The sequence below is a fragment of the Narcine bancroftii genome, chromosome 8, assembly GCF_036971445.1.
Source record: "Narcine bancroftii isolate sNarBan1 chromosome 8, sNarBan1.hap1, whole genome shotgun sequence".
NCBI classification, from domain to species: domain Eukaryota; kingdom Metazoa; phylum Chordata; class Chondrichthyes; order Torpediniformes; family Narcinidae; genus Narcine; species Narcine bancroftii.
The window spans coordinates 47,046,369-47,068,957 of record NC_091476.1 but is presented as its reverse complement, the minus strand read 5'-3'; the positions used below and the strand labels follow the sequence as shown (position 1 = coordinate 47,068,957).

Sequence of the window (22,589 nt, the reverse complement as noted above, 5' to 3'; positions counted from 1 at the left end):
TGAGAAGTTCTCACCTGCTTCAAAAGAGCATCAATCATTCCTGTGCTGGGGGGCGTGGCAAGATGGCGTGTAATCCCTGTCCTCCTTGGTCAGACTTTTAAGTACCTGCTTTTTAACCCTTTATTTTCTATTTTTAAATTTTAATTTTCAGTTTGATATTTTGGTGAGCTATTATAGCTGCTAATGTAAAAAAAAACTAAGTCTCAGTTACAAAAGAAAATACAGTTTCGAAGTGCAGAAGAATTGGGGCCTAAACGACCTGGAACAGCCTCGGACTCAATTCCAGTGATCTCCAAGCCTCAGTGATCACCGGTGGGGACAAAAGTTAAAGTAACAGCCACTCACCAGTCTCAAGATGGCACTGGTTCAACCGGTTTTGTGGAGGAAGAAGCGCGCTCCCGAGAAGTTGGGCACGAGCCTGGAGGCTTGTTGCAAAGAACAACCCTGTTGGAAGAGATGGGAGCGCGGAGAAAGAGGACTGTGATGCTAGACACGCAGTCTATAGCGACTGTGGACGTGAGTAGCGCTGCTAATTACGGAGGATTCCGTAATTTTATTTAAAAATGATCAGCGATGACCCCCTGAGGAAGTCGGGGGGTCATCACTGGGTGTCCAAACCCACAGCAAGACAATTAGAAAGCTGCCTTTTGATGGACAACCAGAAGAAGACTTGCCTTACTCAGCCACTGCACAGGAAATAGAAGAAGAGCTGGAAGAAAGTGAGTTACAAATTACTGAACCAGATTCTGCATTCCAAATTGCATCTCAGCCTGTTTATTTGATGTTTGAAGGTATTGCTTCTTATTTGGATACCATTACTGGTCAATTGAACCAGCTGGTACAAATGAATTTGTGATATGAGCTCAGACTTAACTGTGGTTAAGGCAGAAGCTAAAGAAAATTGGGAAAACTTTAAAAAATTTGAAGCTTCCTTTTCTGAATGTAAACAACAAGTACAATCCAATACAGAAACAATAGTAAAAGTGGAAAAATCAGTTAAAGATTTAGGAGCCCGGGAAAAAGAGTTAACAAGAAAAATGGACTATTTGGATAATCAAAGCAGAAGAAATAATGTGAAAATTGTGTGTTTGCCAGAAGGTATAGAAGGTCAAGATCCTGTCAATTTTTTTAAAAATTGCATTCCCCAGATGTTAGGGGTATAGTCTTTTCCTGATGGATTGGTATTGGAAAGAGCACATAGAGCTTTAAGAAGAACACCTTCACCTGGTCAACCTCCAAGAGCTGTAATAGTTCATTGTTTGAACTGTTTGGATAGAGAGACAATTCTTCGACTTGCAGTTCAAAATGCAAGACAAAGGCAAGCTCCAATGATGGTTCAGAATAGTAGAGTTTTCTTCTACCCTGATTTGAGTCAAAATGTCTTCAGATGCTGACATGAATTTAATCCAGTTAAAGATGTTTTATGGCGTAAAGGTTACAAATTTGCTTTTCGTTACCCTGCTGTGTTGAAAGTGTTTTATGGAAACTATCAGTCTCAATTCTTTGAGAGTGAGCATGAAGCAATGGTTTTTGCTAATTCGCTACCAGATGTCAGAGGACAAAGAAGAAGTCCACCATTATCTCCTAAAAGAAAATCTGACAGTCTTGGAAATGGGAAGAATGGCACAAGTGGAAAAAACGGGAACGGGAATGGAAAGAGTTCATCTACTCTTGAAATGAGTTCACCATCTGGATTGAAATCTCAAGGCTGATTTTTTTTTAGTAATATGTTAATATTTTTGATTGGCTGGCTGGGGAGGAGGGGATTGCACTAATTTCTTTGTTAGTCATCAGTCACTAGTGGGTAATCCACACCCAGTTTTTTAGGGAGTTTTTGGTAGTTTTTTGGGGGGTTTTTTTGTTTTTTTTATTAACAAAAATTACTTTTATTTGGAGGGCCTATATATTTTCATTTGGGGGTCCTATATATAACAATTCTTCTGTTATAATTAATTTTGTGATTATTTTTGGTATTTAGTAATTGTATTAGATATGTCAAATTTGAAATTTGCTACTTTTAATGTTCAAGGATTAAATAACCCGATTAAGCATAAGAGAGTTTAGGCATATATTAAAAAGATGAAAATTGATATTGCTTTTCTACAGGAGACACATTTGAATGTAAAAGAAAGTATGAAATTGAAGAGGGACTGGGTTGGATATGGTTTTTTTCTTCATTTAACTCTAAAGCTAAGGGAGTAGCAATTTTGATACATAAAAATTTACCTTTTGAATTACAATCAATGGAAATGAATGCAGGAAGTATTCTTAAATTGAATTGTAAGATTTTGAATGAATTTTGGACTTTACTTAACATTTATGCACCGATGGATGATGAAGCATTTATTTCGGATGTATTTTTGCTTCTGGGACAAGCTAATAAAAATTTTCTGGTTGGAGGAGATTTTAACTGTGTTTTGGAACCTTTATCAGATAAATCTCCAAAAAATGTTAAAAAATCTAAAATGGCAATTCAAATCTGATCTTTGATGAAAGATTTTAATTTTAGTGGATATTTGGTGACATCTCAACCAAACAGAGAAGGATTTCTCTTTTTATTCATCTAGACATGAATCTTTTTCCAGAATTGATTTTTTTTTTTTTTTTTAAGTATCGGCACATTTACAGGGGAAAATACTGCAAGCAGAATATAAAAGTAGGGTAATTTCAGATCATTCTTTCTTGTATTTTACTTATGAGATTTCTGAAAAAGTTCGTGCAGCTTCTCGTTGGAGATTAAATACGATGTTGTTAAAAAAAGTGTAATTTATTGAACTTTTTAAAAAACAAATCAATCTCTTCTTGGAAGAAAATGTTAATTCCGTTCAGAGTAAATTTATATTGTGGGATGCTATGAAAGCTTACTTGAAAGGTCAAATAATTAGTTATATCTCTAAGGTTAAAAAGAATTATTCGACCGAGAGTCTTGAATTAGAGAAAGATTGATGAATTAGAAAAGGAAGGAATTTCAGAGAGATGTGACAGAAAATCAAAAAATAGAATTGTCTAGATTGCAATTAAAATACAATACGTTGCAATGTTATCAATTTGAATGCTTGATAAATAGATCTAAACAACTGTATTATGAATGGGGTGAGAAAGTGCATAAGGTACATGGCAGTTAAAGAAAGAACGGCTATCAAGGGTTATTAATGCAGTTAGACAAAATTCGACTGTTACTTACAAACCTTGTGAGATTAACAATGAGTTCTACTCATTTTATAAGAAATTATATACTTCTGAGGAAAAACAGGAGAGCGGATCGATTGACTCCTTTTTATCGATGTTGAAATTACCAGTATTAGAAGATATATTGGAGCTGGAGGCTCCTTTTACTGATTTAGAAATTAAATTGGCTATGTTGGAAATGCTGAATGGAAAATCACCTGGTGATGATGGGTTTTCGGTTGAATTTTATAAGGTATTTTATGATGATTTATGTACAGTGTTTGGAGATGTGTTACGACAGATTAATGAACATTATGATCTACCTGAATCATGCTCTAGTGCCTTAATTACTGTAATTCCTAAGAAGGATAGAGATCCATTGAAGGTGTCTTCATATAGACCAATTTCTTTATTAAATGTAGACTATAAAATAATAGCTAAAGTATTAGCGAATCGATTGGCTAAATTTTGCCTAAGTTGATACATGTTGATCAAACAGGTGTCATAAAGAATAGATATGCTTCAGATAATATTCTTCGAGTGATTAGTTTGATTAATAAATATCGACAATGCCCTGACCATCCGATGGTGATATCTCTCGATGCAGAAAAGGCTTTTGATAAAGTTGAGTGGAACTTTTTATTTAAAGATTTAGAGAAATTTAAGTTTGGTTCTTCTTTCATTGGTGGAATTAAAGCTTTATACAATAAACCAATAGCCAGGGTATTGACAAATGGTCAGATCTCGGAACCTTTTAAATTAACTCGTTCAACTCAACAAGGTTGTCCTTTGTCTCCAGCTTTGTTTGCGTTAGTAATTGAACCTTTAGCACAGTTAATAGACAATACACAGATACTAGGTATGAGAGTTTTAGATGAGGAGTATAAAATTAATCTATTTGCTGACTATGTACTGGTGTATTTAACAAATCCAGTTCATTCACTTTTACACTTGAAGGAGTGTTTAACACATTATGGATCTTTGTCTGGATATAAAGTTAATTGGGAAAAAAGTGAAATTTTACCGATAGGTGAAGGAGATTATTCAGTTTATACGAATATTATCAATTTGAAGTAGACTGATCGAATTAAATATTTGGGTATAAATGTGGATGTTGATTATCAGTCTTTATACAAATTAAATTATGTATCGTTAATGAAAAAGATCAAAGCTGATTTGATTAAGTGGAAGGATCTTCCTATAAATTTAATTGGAAGAATACAATTAAAATGAATATCTTCCATGTATAGAATATTTGTTTCAGTCAATTCCACGTTTACATAATAAGAATTTTTTCCGAGATTTAAATAAAATGGTTAGGGAATTTTTATGGAAGGTTAAATTTCCAAGAGTTGCTTTGAATAAGTTAACTTGGAAATATGCATTAGGAGGATTAAGTTTACCACATTTTCAAAATTATTATGAGGCAGCTCAATTTAAATTTATTAGTGGATTTATTAATTTATTAATGGATTTGCAACAGCCCCCTAGTTGGGCTAAAATTGAGATGGTGAATATTTTTGAATTTGAAATACATCAATTTTTGTTTGAGTGGAATTTAAATTTATTATAACAATATAATGTGCCTATACTAAAGTATTTAATGAAGTTATGGATGAGAAAAAGTAGAATGATAGGTTCTAAGGGTAAATTATTGACTTTAACACTTATATAATAATCAATTTATTCCTTTTTCAATGCATAATCAATGTTTATTACATTGGAAATCTAAAGGTATAAAAAATCTGGGGGACTGTTTTAAAGAAGGTAAATTTTTATCCTTTAATCAAATGAGAGAAGATTTTGGTATTAGTGAGAATTCTTTATTTGTTTATTATCAACTTCGATCTTTAGTAAAACAAATATTTGGTAGAGATATGATTTTACCTAAATTTACTAAATTTGAATCTTTTCTTGTGACTGTACCAAAGAAGGAATATATTTCATTGATGTACCAAATACTACAGGAGAGTATGGAAAAAAGGGATGTGATATATCTAAGATTAAATGGGAAAAGGATATTAATTTTATTTTTTCCAAGGATGACTGGTTAGATATTTGTCATGATAGTGTTATTGGATTGATAAATGTTCATTTTCGAATGGTTAATTATAATTTTTTACATCAATTGTATTTAACACCTGAAAAGTTAAAAATATATATGCTTTTAGTGAATCAGGCTCTTGTTTTAGATGTGGTAATTTGGTTGGAACTTTTTTTCAGCTGTTTGGTTATGTGTACATCTACAATCTTTTTGGAAAGCAATTCAATTGTTATTGGAACATTTGTACAAGATTAAAATACTTTTAGACCCGACAATATTTTTGTTGGGTGAGTTGAAGCCTTTGAAAGATTTGGGATTAGACAAATTTCAGATTGCTTTTGTATATTTAGTTTATCTGTAGCAACAAAATGTATAGCAAGTACATGGAAAAATGCTAATGTGATTGATATGAATAGATGGCATAATGAGATGAAAACTTGTTTGGTAATGGAAAATAATCACTTATGCTTTACATGATAATTATTCTTTTTTTCTTAATAAGTGGTCTTTATATTCAGAATATTTACATTTAAATTTACTTTGATTAGATTTTAGTAAATATTTTTTAGTTTATATTTTAGTTTTCTTTCTCTTTGGCTCTCCTAAATAAAGAGAGCTGCCTGAGAGGGGGAGGGGGGTTGTTTTTTTTTCTTCTTTAAAAAAAATTTATTGTTCACAATATGTACTTTTTCTACTGTATGTAATAACCTTGTTGAACGAATAAATAAAGTTGTGAAAAAAAATTCCGGTACCCAAGGAGAGTAGTGAGAGCTGCCTCAATGACCATCACCCAGTAGCACTAACTTGTACTGTGAAGAAATGCTTTGAGAGGCTGGTCACGGACAGAATTAACTCGTGCCCAAGCAAGTCGCCCATCATCACAACCACACCTCAGCAGACACAATACATTCAGGTCTGGATCATCCAGACAACAGCAACTCTGCACAAGCCTGATGCTCATCAACTACACCTCAGCCTTCTACACCATTACTCCAACAGAGCTGGTCAACAAGCTCCAAACCCAAGGCTTCTGCACCCCACTCTGCAACTGAATCCTTGACATCCTCATCAGAAGACCATAGTCATTGGAAACAATGTCTCCTCCTCACCATCAACACAGCTGCACCTCAAGGTTACGTGCTTAGCCCACTGTGCTACTCACTACACACCCATGACTGTGTGGCCAGGCACAATTCCAATACTATCTACAGATTTGCCATTGACCCCACAGTTGTTGGCAGAATCACAAATGGCAATGAGGAAGCTACAGGAGAGAGACAGATGAGCTCAATGAGTGGTGTCATACCAGCAACCTTGCACTCAACATTAGCAAAACCAAGGAGATGATTGAGGACTTCGAGAGGAAATCAGGAGAACATGAACCAGTCCTCACTGAGGGCTCAGTAGTGGAGAGGGTCAAGAACTTTAAATTCCTGGATGTCAACATCTCCGAGGATCTATCTTGGATCCTCCACGTTGATGCAATCATGAAGACGACTTCCCAACGGCTTTACTTTGTGAGGTGTTTGAGGAAATTCAGTATATCACTGAAGATTCTCCAAAACCTCGACAGGTGTACCGTGGAATGTATCCTGGCTGGTTGCATCACAGTCTGGTAAAGAGGTGCCAACATTCAGGAAAAGAAAAAACTTGAGGGTTGTTAAGCCGGCCTGCGACATCACAGGCACCAGACTTCACTCCATTGAGGACACCTACAAGAGGCAGTGTCTTAAGAAAAGAAGCCTCTATCATCAAGGACTCCCACCACCCAGGCCATTTCCTCTTCACTCTGCTACCATCAGGAAAAGGTAAAGGAGCCTAAAGACAAGCATTCAGTGGCACAAGGACAGCTTCTTCTCTGCTGCTATCAGATTCCTGAATAATCAATGAACCACAGAACGAATTCTGTCAAAGTCATTACTTTGACTTTTCGTGCACTATGTTTATAAGGTGGTTTAAATAAATATTTCCACTATGATTCCGCTGCAAAATAATGAATTTCATGATAATAAATTCTGATTCTGGTGGGTGCATTGAATAGACTGCCTGAAGAGGTGGGTGAAGTAGGTACTATTGCAGATGTTTCAGAAAAATATAGACGGATACATGGGTAGAATGCAATTTAGAGGGACATGGACCAAACGCAGGCAGGTGGGACTAGTGTTGGTGGGACATTTTGGTCAATGTGGGCAAATTCGGGTTGTTCCCACACTGTATGACGCAATATCCAAAGCAGTACAATAATTCCACGGCAGAAATTTGTACTGCAATATTTGCATGGTAGTTGAATCACTGAGCGTAATCATATTGAAGATAGCCATTTACTCAATACCTTTCACTGTCAGAAGGAAACTCTTTGCAACCAATGAAACAACAGTACACTTTCACCATACATTCTTCAACTATTTTTGCTAAAGTTTAGGCCAGTTCCTCTTCTCACACCTGGCTCAGTGCTCTCATTTCTAAATACAGAAAGGTGGCAGGGTGAGGTTTTTAAAAAAAAAAATAATAATAAATAGGTGGGCATTCAATTCTACCAGGATTTACATCTTTGAACTATTCGGGCACACCACAGAACTATAGAATATCACAGCACAGAAACAGGCCTTTGGTCCATTTAGTCTGTGCCAACCTATTAATCTGCTAGTCTCACATCTAGTCCCTAAATCTTTCCTCTGAGTGTACTCTCTGATACTTTGAACCTCCAAACAGATGCTCAGTCCCTTCCACCTTAAATTGCATTGATCTGATTAGATTTCCAGACCACAATCAGTGAGGATTGATAAGGACATCTCCTCCATAATCTCCATCAGTATCAGAGCACCACAGGACTGTGTTCTTAGCCCCATGCTCAACTCACTTTACACCTACAACCGTGTGGCTCGGTACAACAATAACACCATCAACAAATCTGCCGACGAAATATCAATGAGTTGGGAGATTGAAAACTTGGCTGAATGGTGCACCAACAACAATCTCGCACTCAGTGTCACCAAAACCAAGGAGCTGACTTTTGGCTTCAGGCAGGGTTGGCGGCAACAGAGTGGTGGTGGGGGGGAGGGGGGCACTTGCAGGCATTTCCCCCCCAAATGAAGTATTGTGATCTCTCCCAACCTGCTCCCGGCCATCACCCCCCAAATGAGGTATTGTGACCCCCATCCTCACCAGCGTCACTACCGTGTGTCAATCAATCATCACTATCCAAACAATATAAGCTGCGCATTTCTCTGCTACATCGGAGAGGTAGGCACCACCAGCACCCCCCTTCCCCCACTGGGCAATTTTTCAAGTGTCGTAAGACTTGTTCTGGTGCCGACTCGGACTTCCTAAAGGGAAAGCACACAAAAACCCAAGGCATCCGAATTCTCAAACCTCACCAAAGTTAAAGATTCTAAAACAGTGGTTCTCAACCTTTTTCTTTCCACTCACATCCCACTTTAAGTAATCCCTATGCCATAGGTGCTCTGTGATTAGTAAGGGATTGCTTAAGGTGGGATGTGGGTGGAGAGAAAAAGTCTGAAAAACCACTGGTTTAATCATAACTAATTGACTTGTTATGTGCACAGTTTCAGAACTCCAAAGGAAATGGGCCAATGACAATTTTTAATCAAGCAAAATATTTTGGCAATAATTGGGTCCAGAGCAGTGATTCTCAATCTTCCCTTCCCACTCACATACCACCTTAAGTAATCCCTTACTAATCACAGAGAACCAATGGCGTAGGGATTACTTAAAGTGGTATGTGAGTGGAAAAGGTAGAGAGTCACTGTAAACAATAAGAAGCTGGAGGGACTCAACAGGATGCCCGGAGAGAAGTGGGTAGTGCAGTCAACATTTTTGGTACCGGCTGAATCACTGATTACACTGGACAATAAAGATTTTGCTTCATGAACAGTTTTGTGTGTACTTTGTGGATTTTGGGATGCTGATCATGAAAATCACCTTAAAATGTTCCACTAACCTATTTTTGTGATTTCCTGCCATATTTTAAGTCCACTTCAAGCCAATGAAGTGCAACAAATCACTGAAAATTCATTTTCCACACTCACACTTGGACTTTTTCCCTGCTGATTCTCATGCACAACGTATTATTTATATTTTCATCAAACAAAACCCAAACTTTTATTCCAGAATGAGTCTGCATGGGCTTTGTCCCTGGAGTGTGTATGTAAAGGTCTTTAGATCACGTCTTTAGTAGTGTTTTTCAGAAAAAATCCCAAAAAAATGAGGGCAGACAAACTTTAGCAGGGATCTTGTCGATCATGGTGGAAGGTTTCACCAGGACATGGCGAATGTGGAAAAGTAGTATCAGGGCAACTGGAATCCATCAATGCTGGCTGACTATCGTTGGACTGAGACGAGAAGTTTCAGATGCTGAGTACAAATGAAAATCAATGGCAAAACGTTTTTTTTTTAGCTCAGTTGAACTAACACACTGTGCCAGCATCATCATGTGATTAAATTTGCTAAATTCAATAAAGTTAATGTTTCTCCAACTTCCTACAGAAAATCTGAAATTATCTTTGTGTTCAGCTTGAAGTTGTCCATCATAATCTTTTTTTTTCAGGAAGAAAACCTTTTGAATAATTTTGTTGTCCAGTGTTATTTCTCTCCATGTTTGCTGCCTCCATGTTCTCCAGCTTCTCATGGTTTTTCTCAAGATTCCAGATGTACATCCTGAGTGTCTCTTTTTTTAATAAATTCAATGAATCAAGAGTTAACTGGTGTGGTGATATGTAATTACACCACTAGGTCACCAGGGGTCATCCCGGTGACCTTGTCTATAAAGCAGTCCAGAGCTACAGTCTAGCCTTCCAGGTTCGTCTTGCAGAGAGACAAGACCTCTTGGTGTACATATTAGTTTATTAAAGCTGTCTTAGACTCGCACTGCTGGTGTGGTTATTGTCAGTACAACTGGCTTACATTTGATCTAGTTTTGATTAGGTGTTATTTATAGGCTACTTGAGATGGAATTCTATACAAAAATGAAGCTTCAACAAGGATAAGACATTCTTACAAGATGCATTGCGGACACAGAATTTAATTAGTCTTGAAAGAAAATGAATTTGAGCCTGAACATACTGTTTAATTCTCATGCACAACATATTATTTATATTTTCATCATCAAACAAACCACAAAAGTTTTATTACAGAATAAGTCTGCACAGACTTTGTCCCTGGAATGTGCATGTAAAGGTCTTTAGAGCACATCCTCTCAGCATTTTCTTCAATAGTGCTTTTCAGAAAAATCCAAAAAAATGAGGGCAGACAAACTTTAGCAGCCCAAAAGACCTTGGTAATTTCAATGTGATTATCCAGTTAGACACTAGTCAACAATCAGCACAGATACCACATGCAAAAATACCAGTCAGGAATGAGCAGGCAGCCAGCCCATTCTGCTGTTTAATCAATTCAAGCCTGATCGGACTGGAACTTCATGTTCTCACAACCTTTCACCCCCTTGCTTACCAAGGGCCTTGTCTAATTCTCGATTAATGTTTCTGGCTTGGAACATTGAGCATTCGGTTTCTCCTGTCGCTGCTCGCCCCTGCTGAGTTCCTCCAGCAGATTGATTGCTGCTGCAGCTTTGCATTCTCCCACTTGACTCAAGAAAGTCATCTGCTTAAATTTTTCCAAGACCCTGTTCCCATCACCCTTTAGGGGAGTTCTAAAGACTCAATATGCTCAGAGAGAAAAAAAGTGCATTGCAAGTTTATTGCACTTTAAAAGACTGACCCCTGGTTCTCTCACAACATTCCCCTCTCAAAAGTCAGATACTGATCTGGGAATGGACAGATGGTATGCAGAAGTTCAGAGTTGGATTCCACTTGAGAAAATTACTTATAATTTAAAGAGATAAATATCGTATATTTTGTAAAATATTTACAAGCTGTTGGTATCAAAATGTAAATGAATCTTGAACATTCCCTTTCTCTATAAATATTTATAGGTTTAAAAGTATCGGAAAGTGAAGTTCTCCTGTTGTGGTTTTCTTGTCCCTCTTTTTTTAAAAAAATGTTTGTAGGGGGTTGGGGAGGGTGGGTTAATAGGATGTTTTTCTTTCTTTTGTATTTCTTTACTCTTTTTTTCTTTTTTTAATAAAATACCACATGTATTTGGATTAAGTTTGAAATATTGCAATATGTTTGGTAAGTGTTTTATTTTAAATAAAGTTTTAAAAAAAGAAAACATTCCCTCCACAACCACCCATCAAAAATATTCAACACTCCCCTGAAACCCACTGGATTCAAACTTGGCCCATCCAGGTCTAGTATGGAGAAACTCAACAGGTCAGGCAGCATCCTTGAGGGACAAGGGAGGCAGCATTTTGGATCAAGGCCAGTAAACATTCTCTGAACCGCCTCCAATGCATTTACATCCTCCATACATTGTGGAGCTCATTTTCCCTCTCCCCCTACACATACAATATACATGTGTCATTAACTGTTAATAAAGGTCATAAAATATTCCACAGTCAAGAACAGTGCCTGTAGATGCCATCTCATAAGAATTATTTTTTTCTTAATTCTCTTCTGTCACTTGTAAATGCAGTGAAGAGATTAATGCATTCCCAAATACGGAAAATATTTCAGGCCCATTCAGTACATAATTCAATAGCCCTTGATCCATCCTGGAAGGTGTGTGGATGAATCAATGAAACTGAACAGTAAGCACTTCAACAATTAACCTTTGACCCAGTACCAAGTTTGAGAAACACATTCAACCAACAAAAAGCAAAAATTATCCAGATGCAGAGGCTTGGCAGAGATGGGAAGATGTAGACAATTCAGAATTGGTTTCATTGCAGACAAATAGAATTCAAGTTCATTGTTAGCTTCAGTCAATTGATAGATCCTCAAGGAAACACAGGCCACAGTGAAAAAGCCACGGTGAAATCTTGTAAACTTTTTTTAAAAATTAACAAGATCAAGTGCGGCACGGTTGGCCTAGGAATTAGCACAATGCCTTTACAGCACTAGCGATCGGAATCAGGGGTCGAATCCCACGCTGTAAGGAGTTTGTACATTTTTCACGTGTCTGCATGCGTTTTATAACCATATAACCATAACCATATAACAATTACAGAATGGAAACAGGCCATCTTGGCCCCTCTAGTCCATACTAATTTAAGTGATCTCCTCTAGTCCCACTTACCTGCACCCTGCCCATAACCTTCCAATTCACCTCACATCCATGAACCTACCCAACTTTTTCTTAAATAACAAAATTGACCCTGCTGCAACCACCTCTTCTGGAAGGTCATCCCACTCAGCCACCACTCTCTGAGTGAAGAAGCTCCCTCTCATGTTATTTCTAAACTTTTGGCCCCTAACCCTTAACTCATGACCCCTCAAGGGGAAGAGCTTATTCTCCGGGGTCTCCAGTTTCTTCCCATCATTTGAAACATACCAGGGGTGTAGATTAATTGGGTGGCATGAACTCGTGCACCAAAAATGGCCTGTTACCATGCTGTATGTTTAAAGATATTTTTTAATCTTCTGTAGAACAGATATCAGTTCCTGAGAAGTTTCCTGATATCACTTTTTTTTTAACCCTCTGTAAAATCAAATTATTGATGTCTTCAGTGTCACTCTTTCCTGACGAAGCATGTGGGCTCCATTCTTTCAGAAGCTGGAGACCCATGCCCAGCCCTGAGAGGTGCCATCCTATCAGAGTTGTCTTATTGGTTCCATCCCAGAAAACCCAGCCTGCTCTCTGAAGCAACAAACAATCTGCTGGGGGAACTCATCAGGTTGAGGAGCATCAGTGGGGGATAAACAGAAGGGTCAACTTTTCGGGTCAGAACCCTTCCTCAAGATTATGAGACCAGCTCTTGCAATTATCAACTCTTCAAACAACTACAGAAAATAGCAATTATATGGTCATCAACTTTTCTTGCAATCTCCAAGACTTGACAGATGCAAACGACTCACTGCAGTTAGACCATAGAACACTACACCACAGAAACAGACCCTTAAGCCCAGCAAGTCTGTGCCAAACTATTATTCTGCTTAGTCCCATTGACCTGCACCTTGGCCAAAGCCCTCCATAACCCTCCCATCCATGTAGCTAATCAAGTTTTTCTTAAATGTCAAAATCAAGCTTGCATTCACCACTTCAATTGGTAGCTTGTTCCACATCCTCACCACTCTGTGCATGAAGAAGTTTCCCCCAATATTTCCTTTAAACATTTCACCCTTTACCCATGTCCTCTAGTTCTTGTCTCACCTAACCTCAGTAAATGCAAGTAGGCTTTTTCCACTATTTATGCCCCTCATAATTTTGAATACCTCTATCAAATCCCTCCCTCCCCCCCCCCCCCCCCCCGCCCCTCATTCCCAACACTCCAGGCAATAAGTTTTAACCTGTTTAAACTTTCCATACAACTCAATTTCTCAAGTCCCGGAAACATCCTTGTCAATCATCACCTCATTCTTTCAAGTACAAGTGTCCCTATTCTCAAAATGTGTTGTAAAACATGAAGGGGCATCATGAAAATATGAAAGATGCCAAAGTAACTAAAGTTCCTTCATTTCATCATGACATCAATAAAACACTATCTCATCTTCAGGAACAAGTACAGTTAAAAGAAAGCAACATTAAACGAACTGTCAAACAGCCCCTCAGAGAGGCAAGATACTTGATGCTAAAGCAACACAAGGCAAACTGCTGGAGGAAGTCAGGTAACATCTGAGGGATGGGTTGAGGCCATGAAACTACTGAAAATGTAGAAGAACTACTTCGCTCAGAGGGTGGTGAGAATGTGGAATGAGCTGCCAGGTGAAGTGGCGAAAATAGGCTTATTTTTGACAATTAAGGACATTTTGGAATAGATGGAAAGGGTCTGGAGGTCCAGGTGCAGTTCAGTGGAACGAGACAGGATAATAGTTCTGCAGAGACAAAATGCCTCTTACCTCCCAGGATTTCAGCCCAAAGTGGGGGAGGGAGTGGTGGGTGGGAGAAGATGACTGGATCTCTAATAGAAATGTTCAAATCTTCTTCAGTGACAGGAGAGGTGCAGGGAGGGCATCAAATGCAGTATCTGTTTTCAAAAAAATTAAAAAGGAGGGGTGTGGGGATAAGCCAAGAAATTACAGGCCGGCAAGTCTATCAAGAGGAAACCAATTGGAGGGAGAGCTAATAAACTGCACTGAGAGGAGGAGAGTTTCATCAGGGATCGGCAACATGATTCTCTCATACGCAGTGCACAAAAAAGAAACTCAGCAGGTCATGTAGCATCCACAGGAAGCAAAAGACAACCAATGTTTTGGGCCTGGACACTTGGCCGGTCTCCTCATGGGAGGTTTTGCATCACTAATTCTGTTGAGAAGGTTACCAAGTAGGCCCATGAGGTTAGTGTAGTTGCTAGATTACTCGAAATGTACCATCCTAATGATCACATCTGGTCATGTCAAGCTGGTGGCCTGACTTGGCCAAGTATAAACTTGTGGGGCACTGTTAGATAGAATCAGACACACAGAAGGTAAAGACTGTACAACAGGCTTTAATCCACAAAGACTTCCACGGAGCCTGGCTGGGTGTAACTGCAGCAACTCTGAGTGAGGCCTCGAGGCCAGCGCAGGCTTATATCCTGGAGGGTGATTGACACCTGACCAGGTGGGGCTTGATCCACTCAGGCCGACTGATTGACAGCCAGCCAGGTGTTGTCCTGCAGGTACAGAGGTTGCCCCCTGCAGTAGGCCTGCCGTGTACCACCACAAAACTGGAATGGGGAGATATTAGCCCCTTTCACACTTGTATTCCATTAAATCAGCCATGCAGTGCCCGGGATGGGGGTTTGGCCTTTCACACTAGACCACACCAAACAGGGACACTGAACGCTTTCATATTTGCAAGGGGTGCATCCCCGGCGTTTGGTCTGTTCTACCTTTAATCGGAAGTGCCTGCAATGCAATTGTCCGTTTCATACTTGCCTGATCTCAATGCTGGCGTCTGTAGGCGCAGGGGATTGTACTAGGGGTAGAGGCCGGCAATCCCCGGCGTGAGACGTCGTCATCCGACGCCGGCATGGAGCAGATTATGCTTTCACACTTGCCACTTTAAAGGCGGATTGGAGTTGGATTCCTGGGATCACTGGCAAGTGTGAAAGGGGGCTCTTCTGACCCAACTTAACTCCAGAGGTCCAGGAAGCCAGGCAAGTGCAGGGTGATAGTACAATCCCTCTGAACGAAAATCAATTCCCTTATTTTTTGGTTTTGCCTGGGAGGCTCTGACAACTTGCGTTAAAGTGAAATTAAGCGGAAGAGGTGGAGAAACCGCACCAAGTAGAGGCCTGTTGGCTTGAAAACGAAGGGGTCAGGCTGTGCAATTCGCTGGAGAACTGGCAGAAGATTAAAGCTCCAAAGTGCAGAACTCCTCGTCCTGACCCAGCGCTGAAACCTGGACCCACGACTTGGCGCAGCTCAATGCCAAGGACGGGAATGCCCGGCGGTTGCACCCTTGAACAAAAGGTTTGCAATGGACGGCGCAGCTGGACCCGACCCGAGCTCCGCGGGGCCAAGCGACCCCGACCCACTTTGCGGATACCAACGGGCTCGTAACACCGCCGAGCCCTGGGAGTCCCGGGTCGGTCCGGGTCCGGGTTCACGCGGCACGGCGATGGGTCCAGGCGAAGCTCCTCCCTGGGGGTGAGGGGGGGTCTCCCACTCAAGAAAGAACCGTGCACCCAAGGGGTCTGGCAGGAGGTAAGGGCGCTCCAGTCAAACCGCCCTCACCGGGCAAGGGGAATTAAACTCCCCACATTTTCACCCGTTCCCCTCCCTCTCCTGTGCCTTGCAGAATTGGGGGGGGGGGGTCCTAACTCGAATTCTTACCGCTTTGGAGCCGGAGGAAGAGGCGATGAAAACTTTAATCACCATCCTTCAGCCCGCGATCGAATGCCAGAAATGCACAGAGAGAGAGAGGAGAGGGGGCAGGACCAGCTCCGCTCCTCGCCAGGGGAATAGTCAGCCTGGGAAACATTTCTCAAAGATAAAATGCTCAAATCCCGGGCACCAACGCGAGATCTTAATAAACTTGCAATTTACTCTTCGCAACACCTGCAGGGAGTGGGGAAGGGGCTTCTTTGGAAAGCGGATGTCCTTCTGCCTCACCCCTCCCACCTTGTCCTAATTCTACCTGCTCTCACTTTATGCCACCATTCTCACCTTCTCGACTTCTCAGATACCAGCTGTGGTGATAAGTTTCCTCCGTTGTACACAGTTATCGCTCCAATGAATGTTGAGGATGGATCCGGGCCAGCAAGGTTCTTCTGTACATTAAAGCCTATCATTCCCTCAGCCTAATCTTTGTGGTTACCGGTAATGCACTACAATTGAATGTACAGAAGAAGCTTGCTGGCCCGGAATAGGAATGGCAGAAAGGGAGAGGTGGCTTGACCTTTATGGCCCAGGACCACGGGAGAGGAGTCATGGGGTATGAGTCATCAGTGGGCGAGCCAGTTCTAGATATGCAGTAATCAACCATAACTATATACAATGGAGGAAACATAGCACCACACCAGTGCTGGCAGTCTTTGCCTTCCAATCATCCATTTCCCCTCTTGTGTGACCCATCTTCTTCCACCTGACCCCTTGTTGTTCTTGCCTCTTTCTCCCTGTGACTGGCATCTGCCAATCAACTGCTTCTGTCCATCATTCGACCATAGAACATTACAGCACAGAAACAGATCCTATTGGCATTTCTAGTCTGTGCCAAACCGTTTTTCTGCCTAGTCCCGCTGACTTGCACACATTCCATAGCCCTCCATATCTCTCCCATCCATTTACTACCTTCAATGGAAAAAAAACCTATCTACATTTACTCTGTCTACCCCCCTCATAATTTTAAATACCTCTGTCAAATTTCCCATCTTTCTTCTGTCCTCCAGGGAATAAAGTCCTAACCTGTTTAACTTTTCCTTGTAACTCAGTTCCTGAAGTCCAGGTAACATCCTAGTAAATCTTCTCTGTAGTTAGTGATCAAAACTCCACACAATTCCCCATATTTCGTCTCACCAATGTCTTATACAACTTAACCATGACATCCCAACTCCTATACTCAGTACCTTGATTTATGAAGGCAAAAAGTCAAAAGTTCTCTTTACAAACCTATCTCCCTGGTGATGCCACTTTCAGGGAATTATGTATCTATATTCCCTGATCCCTCTGTTCTACCTCACTCCTCAGTGCCATTTACCCTGTTTTTCCTTTCTTGGTTTGTCCTTCCAAAATGCAACACCTCACATTTGCCTGCATTAAATTCCAACTGCCACTTCTCAGTCCATTTTTCCAGCTGGTCCAGATCCCTCTGCAAGCTTTGAAAAGCTTCCTCTGTTCATAATGCCCCCAATCTTAGTGTCATCTGCAAATTTGTGATCCAATTTACCACATTATCATCCAGATCATTGATATAGATGACAAACAACAATAGTCCTTGTGGCACACCACTAGTCACAGGCCTCCAGACTGAGAAGAAATCACCACCACCCTCTGGCTTCTCCCATCCTGCCATTGTCGAATCCAGTTCACTACTTCACCTTGAATACCTAGCATCTGATCCTTCCTGACTAATCTCCTACATAGGACCTTGTCAAAGGCCTTCCTAAAGTTCATGTAGACAACATCCGCAGCCTTTCCTTTGCCAACTTTCCTGGTATCCTCTTCGAAAATCTCTAGGATTGGTTAAAGATGACCTACCATATTTTGTATTGTTCGTTTTTTCTATTGAATAAATATCAATAAAACGTTTTAAAAAGAAAAGAAACATGGCATACCATGTTTCACCTCCTCTTTATTTACCAATCCAACGTAGGCCTTGTTCCCCGCTCCCACCTTGTCCTCTTTACACTGCCATCTCTACCAAATTCAGCCAGTCTCAGTGAAGAGTTTTGGCTCAAAATCTCACTTTCTTTCTCTTCCACAGATGCTGCTTGTCCCATGGAGTTCCTCCAGCAGATTATGTGTGGCTCCAGGTACCAGCATCTGCAATCTTCAGCTGCCAATTTAATACCACATCCCATTCCACATTAACATGTCTATCCGTGGCCTCACCTAATGCCAAGGTGAGGCCACCAGCAAATTAGAGGAATAACATATCCAATCTCAGCAGTCTCCAAATAGACAGCATTAATATCAATTTGTCCAATTTCTTGTAACCCCCTTCCTCCCATCCTCTTATGCCTCTGACTCTCTTCCACTTGTTCTCGGCTCCTTCCCTTCATTTTTTCTATCCCTCTAACCCCTCCCTCTATTAACCCTCATTTCACCTCTTCCCCCTTCCACCAGTATCATCTGCTAGACTGTGCTCCCCATTCCCCACCTTCTTATTTGCCTGATTTTTGACACAACTGAAGAAAGGCTCAGGCCTGAAATGTCAACTGCCCGTTGCTTTCCATGCATGCTGTGTTTCCCCAGCACTTTATGTACTCTGCAATCTCTCTGTGCTTCTTAAGAGGCTCCATTGGGAAAGGGCAGGGCTTAGAGTCTTCTAGCACTGGACACTGGGACCTTAACCCACCACTTCACCTGATTTTACAAACTGTGGATGAAGTAAGCATGGCACTCACACCCTCATTCACTACACAGCACACCCCTTCCTTCAATTTCCCAGGAATGCAACTGGTCACAGGAAGTGACAAACCGAGCCAAGCCCATCACAGAATTGACCTCCTGTCCATTGAAGAAATCTACTTGAGGTACTGCCTCAAGAAGGCAGCCAACATCCTAAAGGACCCCCAACACCCTGGTCATGAAAAAGTGACATTTCAGTAGAGCAGAGAGATCTTTTGGTGGTTCAGGAATCGTTTGTGATTATGGTTATTGTTAGGGTAGTATGGGGAGGTTCAAGAGCTTGAAAGCTGTTGGATAAAAGCTGTACTTGAACCAAGAAGCATCAAGCTACTGTGCCTTCTGCCTGAGAAGATATTGTGACCAGGGTGGTGAGGGTCCTTTACGATGAGGGCTGTCTTCTTGAGGCAGCCCCTCACATAGATTTCTGCAATGGACGCGAGGTCAGAGCCTGTGATGGGCGTGGGTATGTTTCCCACTTTCTGCAGCCTTTTGCACACTTGGGCACTCAAGTTTCCAAACCAGGCCAGGATGCTTTCTACAGTACAACTGTAGAAGTTTTTTATATTTGACAACATGCCAAATCTCCTCAAACCTCAGAGAAAGTAGAGACATGGCATGCCTTCTTCAGAGTTGCTTTGATGTGCTGGCTCCAGGAGAGATCCTTCGATATGTAGATCCCCGGGAACCTGAAAGTGTTAACCCTCTATACCACCATCTCACCAATGAAGACAGATGTGTGGTTTCTCATTATCTCCTTTCTAAAGTTCACAATAAGCTCCTTGGTCTTGCTGATTTTTAGAGCATGTTATTCTGGCACCACCCAACCCGATCCTCGATCTCCATCCCGTATTCTAACTCATCGTTTCCCATAATTTGGCCCACAATGGTAGTGTCATCACTGAATTCATAAATTCCATTCGAGCTGAGCTTGGGTCTACAATCATGAGTGTAGAGGGAGTAGAGCAGGGGAGTGACCATGCAGCCTTGAACTGCCACCATATTCATGGTCAACGAGGAGGAGGTGATGTTGACCCCACTGATTGGATCCACTGATAAGGAAATCAAGGATCCCATTGGAGAGGAGCAAGCAGAGTCCAAGGTCCATGAGTTTTGCTCATCTGATGGTGTTGAACACAAAGCAACAGCATGACATGTATGTTTTTGTGACCTAATGCAGAGTGGAGAGCCAACAAAATGGCATCTGCTGTTAACCGTTTGTGGTGGCAGATGAACTAGTGGGCAATGTCCTTACTAAGGCAGGAGTTCCATAGCCAATCTCTCAAAGTACTTCATCGCAGTTGACATTAGTACCACTGGATGATATTCTTTGATGTAGGTCACCTTCTCTTTTTGAACACTGGAATGAATGTCCTCATGGGAAGGCCACAGTCTGTCATGGTTGGCAGTGGAACATCAAGCACCATCACACTGACCACTGATGCATCTCAGAGCTGTAAGCTCAGCCCACTCCTCTTCACTGCAGTGCCAGATCCAGCTCCAACAGAGTCATCATTTACAGATGATACTGCAGTAGTCTGCCTCAAAAGCAACAACAATGAGCAACAATGCAGAGAAAAGGTGGAAAACCTCATGAAATAGGGTGAGGATAACAAACTGAGCCTCAATGTGGACAAGACAAAGGAGATGATTGTGGATTTCAGGGGGACCAAGGAAGACTACCCTCTACTACACATTAATAGCTCAGTAGTGGAGAGAGTGGAGAGCACCACTTGGTGTCCACTTAACAAATGACCCATTTTGGACACACAACATCTCCTCGCTTGTCAGGAAGGTGCAACAGCAACTGCACTTCCTTGGTCAGGGTGAGGTGGGCAAGGCCACCGGCCACCATTCTGTCAACTTTCTACAAGAGCTCTATCAAGAGCATCCTGGCCAGCTGCATCACAGTGTGGTATGGATGCTGCAGAGAAATGGTCAATCCACAGGACCATAAGAGTGGCAGAGAGGATCACTGGAGTTTCCCTCCCCCCACCCCGCCCCCATCAATGTAATTTACCAGCATCTTTTTTTAAAGAGGGCTCACAAAATCATTGAGGACCCCTTCCACCCTGCATGTAGCATCTTTCAAATACTCCTGTCGAAAAAGAGATACAGGAGTATCAGAGCCAGAACCACCAGGCTGTGAAACAGCTTCTTCCCACAGCCAGGTGAGAATGCTGAATTACTTTTGAACTACTAAAGCAACTCTCCTTGCTCTACTCTTTATTAATGATACTTATTTTAATATATGTATATAGATTTTGTTTATAGGCAGTCCCCAGGTTATGAACGAGTTCATTACCTGGGTCTGTCCATAGGCCGAATTTGTAAGTAAGGCAGAACAGGTACTTATGGTTCTTATTTAGCATTCGTGAGGTAACATTATTTGCATTTGTGCGCGCCTGCAAATCATGTTCGTAAATACGAGTTGTTTGTAATCTGGATCTTTGTATCCTGTGGACTGGCTATATATGCATCATCTGTCTGTATATATGTTTATACTGTTTACACCTCTGTCCAGAGAATGCAGTTTCGTCAGGTTGTATTGGTACAATGGGAATGATAAATAAACAAACTTTTGAAGCAGATAGGAACCTCAGACCGTTGTAGTGAGAGGTTAAGAATGGATGCAACAACTCCAGCCAATTGGTCCATGCAGACTTTAAGGACACCGCCAGCTATTAAGTCCAGGTTTGATGCTTTCCGAGGATTCACCCTCCTGAAGATTCTTTTCTTTTCACGAGAGCTTCAGAAACCAGGAGCAGAGTTGTCAGGGGCCATGGGGTCTCACGAGAGTGAGGGCATTCCCTTAGGAAATGAGCTTTTCTCTTTTGTATCAGATTTGTATCACTTCCATTCTTCAATAATTGGAGGGAGGTGTAAATAGCCGCGCTTATTCCCTGAATGAATAATGTGCACCCTTGTATATTTATTCAATACTTTGCTTCTCACAAGATCAATCGTGTTGATATATTAAACTGGATGAATATTCCAGTGATAAAGCAGTGTGCCAATGGGATCATCTACTCTATTGCTATTTCTATCTTTAATAAGCCATACCTTTCACTCAATGGCTCTGGAGTGTCTGGCCTCAATGTCAATACATAATTTAAGACTTTGTTTATCGAAGTCTGTCATCCCACTTCATTCCTTCATTCTGTCATCCCTTCATTCTGGTTACTCAAAATTGCCTCATTAATGGACTGCGTAAGTTTGAATGTATCTTTAGTGAGTCAAGTCATGTCCAAGTAAGCTTGCATACATAATCAGAGAATCATGGAAAAAAAGGGCAGGAGAAGGGTGATGTACATTTCCATCAGAAGTATTGAAGGGCCCAGACCTGAAACATTAGCAAACCTTTACTTCTTGTGGATGCGGCGTGACCTGCTGAGTTTCTCCAGCACATTTGTGTATTGCACTCAACCCTAGCATCTGCAGATATTCTTGTTTGCCTCCAGGTGCAGGAGAAGGCCATTCAGCCCTTTGAGCCTGCTCTGCCATTCAATATAAGCATCTCTTTTCTGCTGTGTGCTTCATTAATGGTTGTTTTGGTGTGTGGTCAACAGGCAATGTGAAGGGGAAACTCCAGACCCATAAATTGCTCTCATTAACATTGTTACATGTCACAATGCTAGTGACAGACGACTCACCTTATTCAGTGAAGTACAGCAAGAAATCCTATTTGGGAGCTTACAGCTGCTGTTTAAAAGGAAATGTTCTTGTATGGAGTTGATACGTATATGACAGCAGCGATAAAGATTAGCCCAGACGGTGTTATATTTAAAGTAAAATTTTTAATTATTAAT

The 22,589-nt window shown here is 41.0% G+C and overlaps 1 protein-coding gene and 1 long non-coding RNA gene across 6 annotated transcripts in view; one reads left to right on the top strand and one right to left on the bottom strand.

The window, feature by feature from the left end:
- The window catches only part of LOC138740656 (adapter SH3BGRL-like), a 67,197-nt gene extending 44,863 nt beyond the window's left edge, over positions 1 to 22,334 (bottom strand). For 3 of the 5 annotated variants that reach the window (XM_069893621.1, XM_069893625.1, XM_069893623.1), the window contains exon 1: positions 16,381 to 16,580. Coding sequence is in view for 1 of the 5 variants with exons in the window: in XM_069893624.1 (XP_069749725.1) it covers positions 22,141 to 22,284 (144 nt within the window). In the remaining 4 variants the exon portion in view is untranslated. Of the gene's footprint in view, positions 1 to 16,047; positions 16,067 to 16,380; positions 16,581 to 22,140 lie in introns of those variants that run through there. The other 2 variants (XM_069893624.1, XM_069893622.1) reach the window with 2 other exon arrangements.
- Positions 15,186 to 18,349, top strand: LOC138740658 (uncharacterized). The gene is made up of 2 exons (XR_011343100.1): positions 15,186 to 15,368; positions 18,137 to 18,349. It is a non-coding gene; the product is annotated as an uncharacterized lncRNA (long non-coding RNA).
- Positions 22,335 to 22,589: the final 255 nt, after the last annotated feature.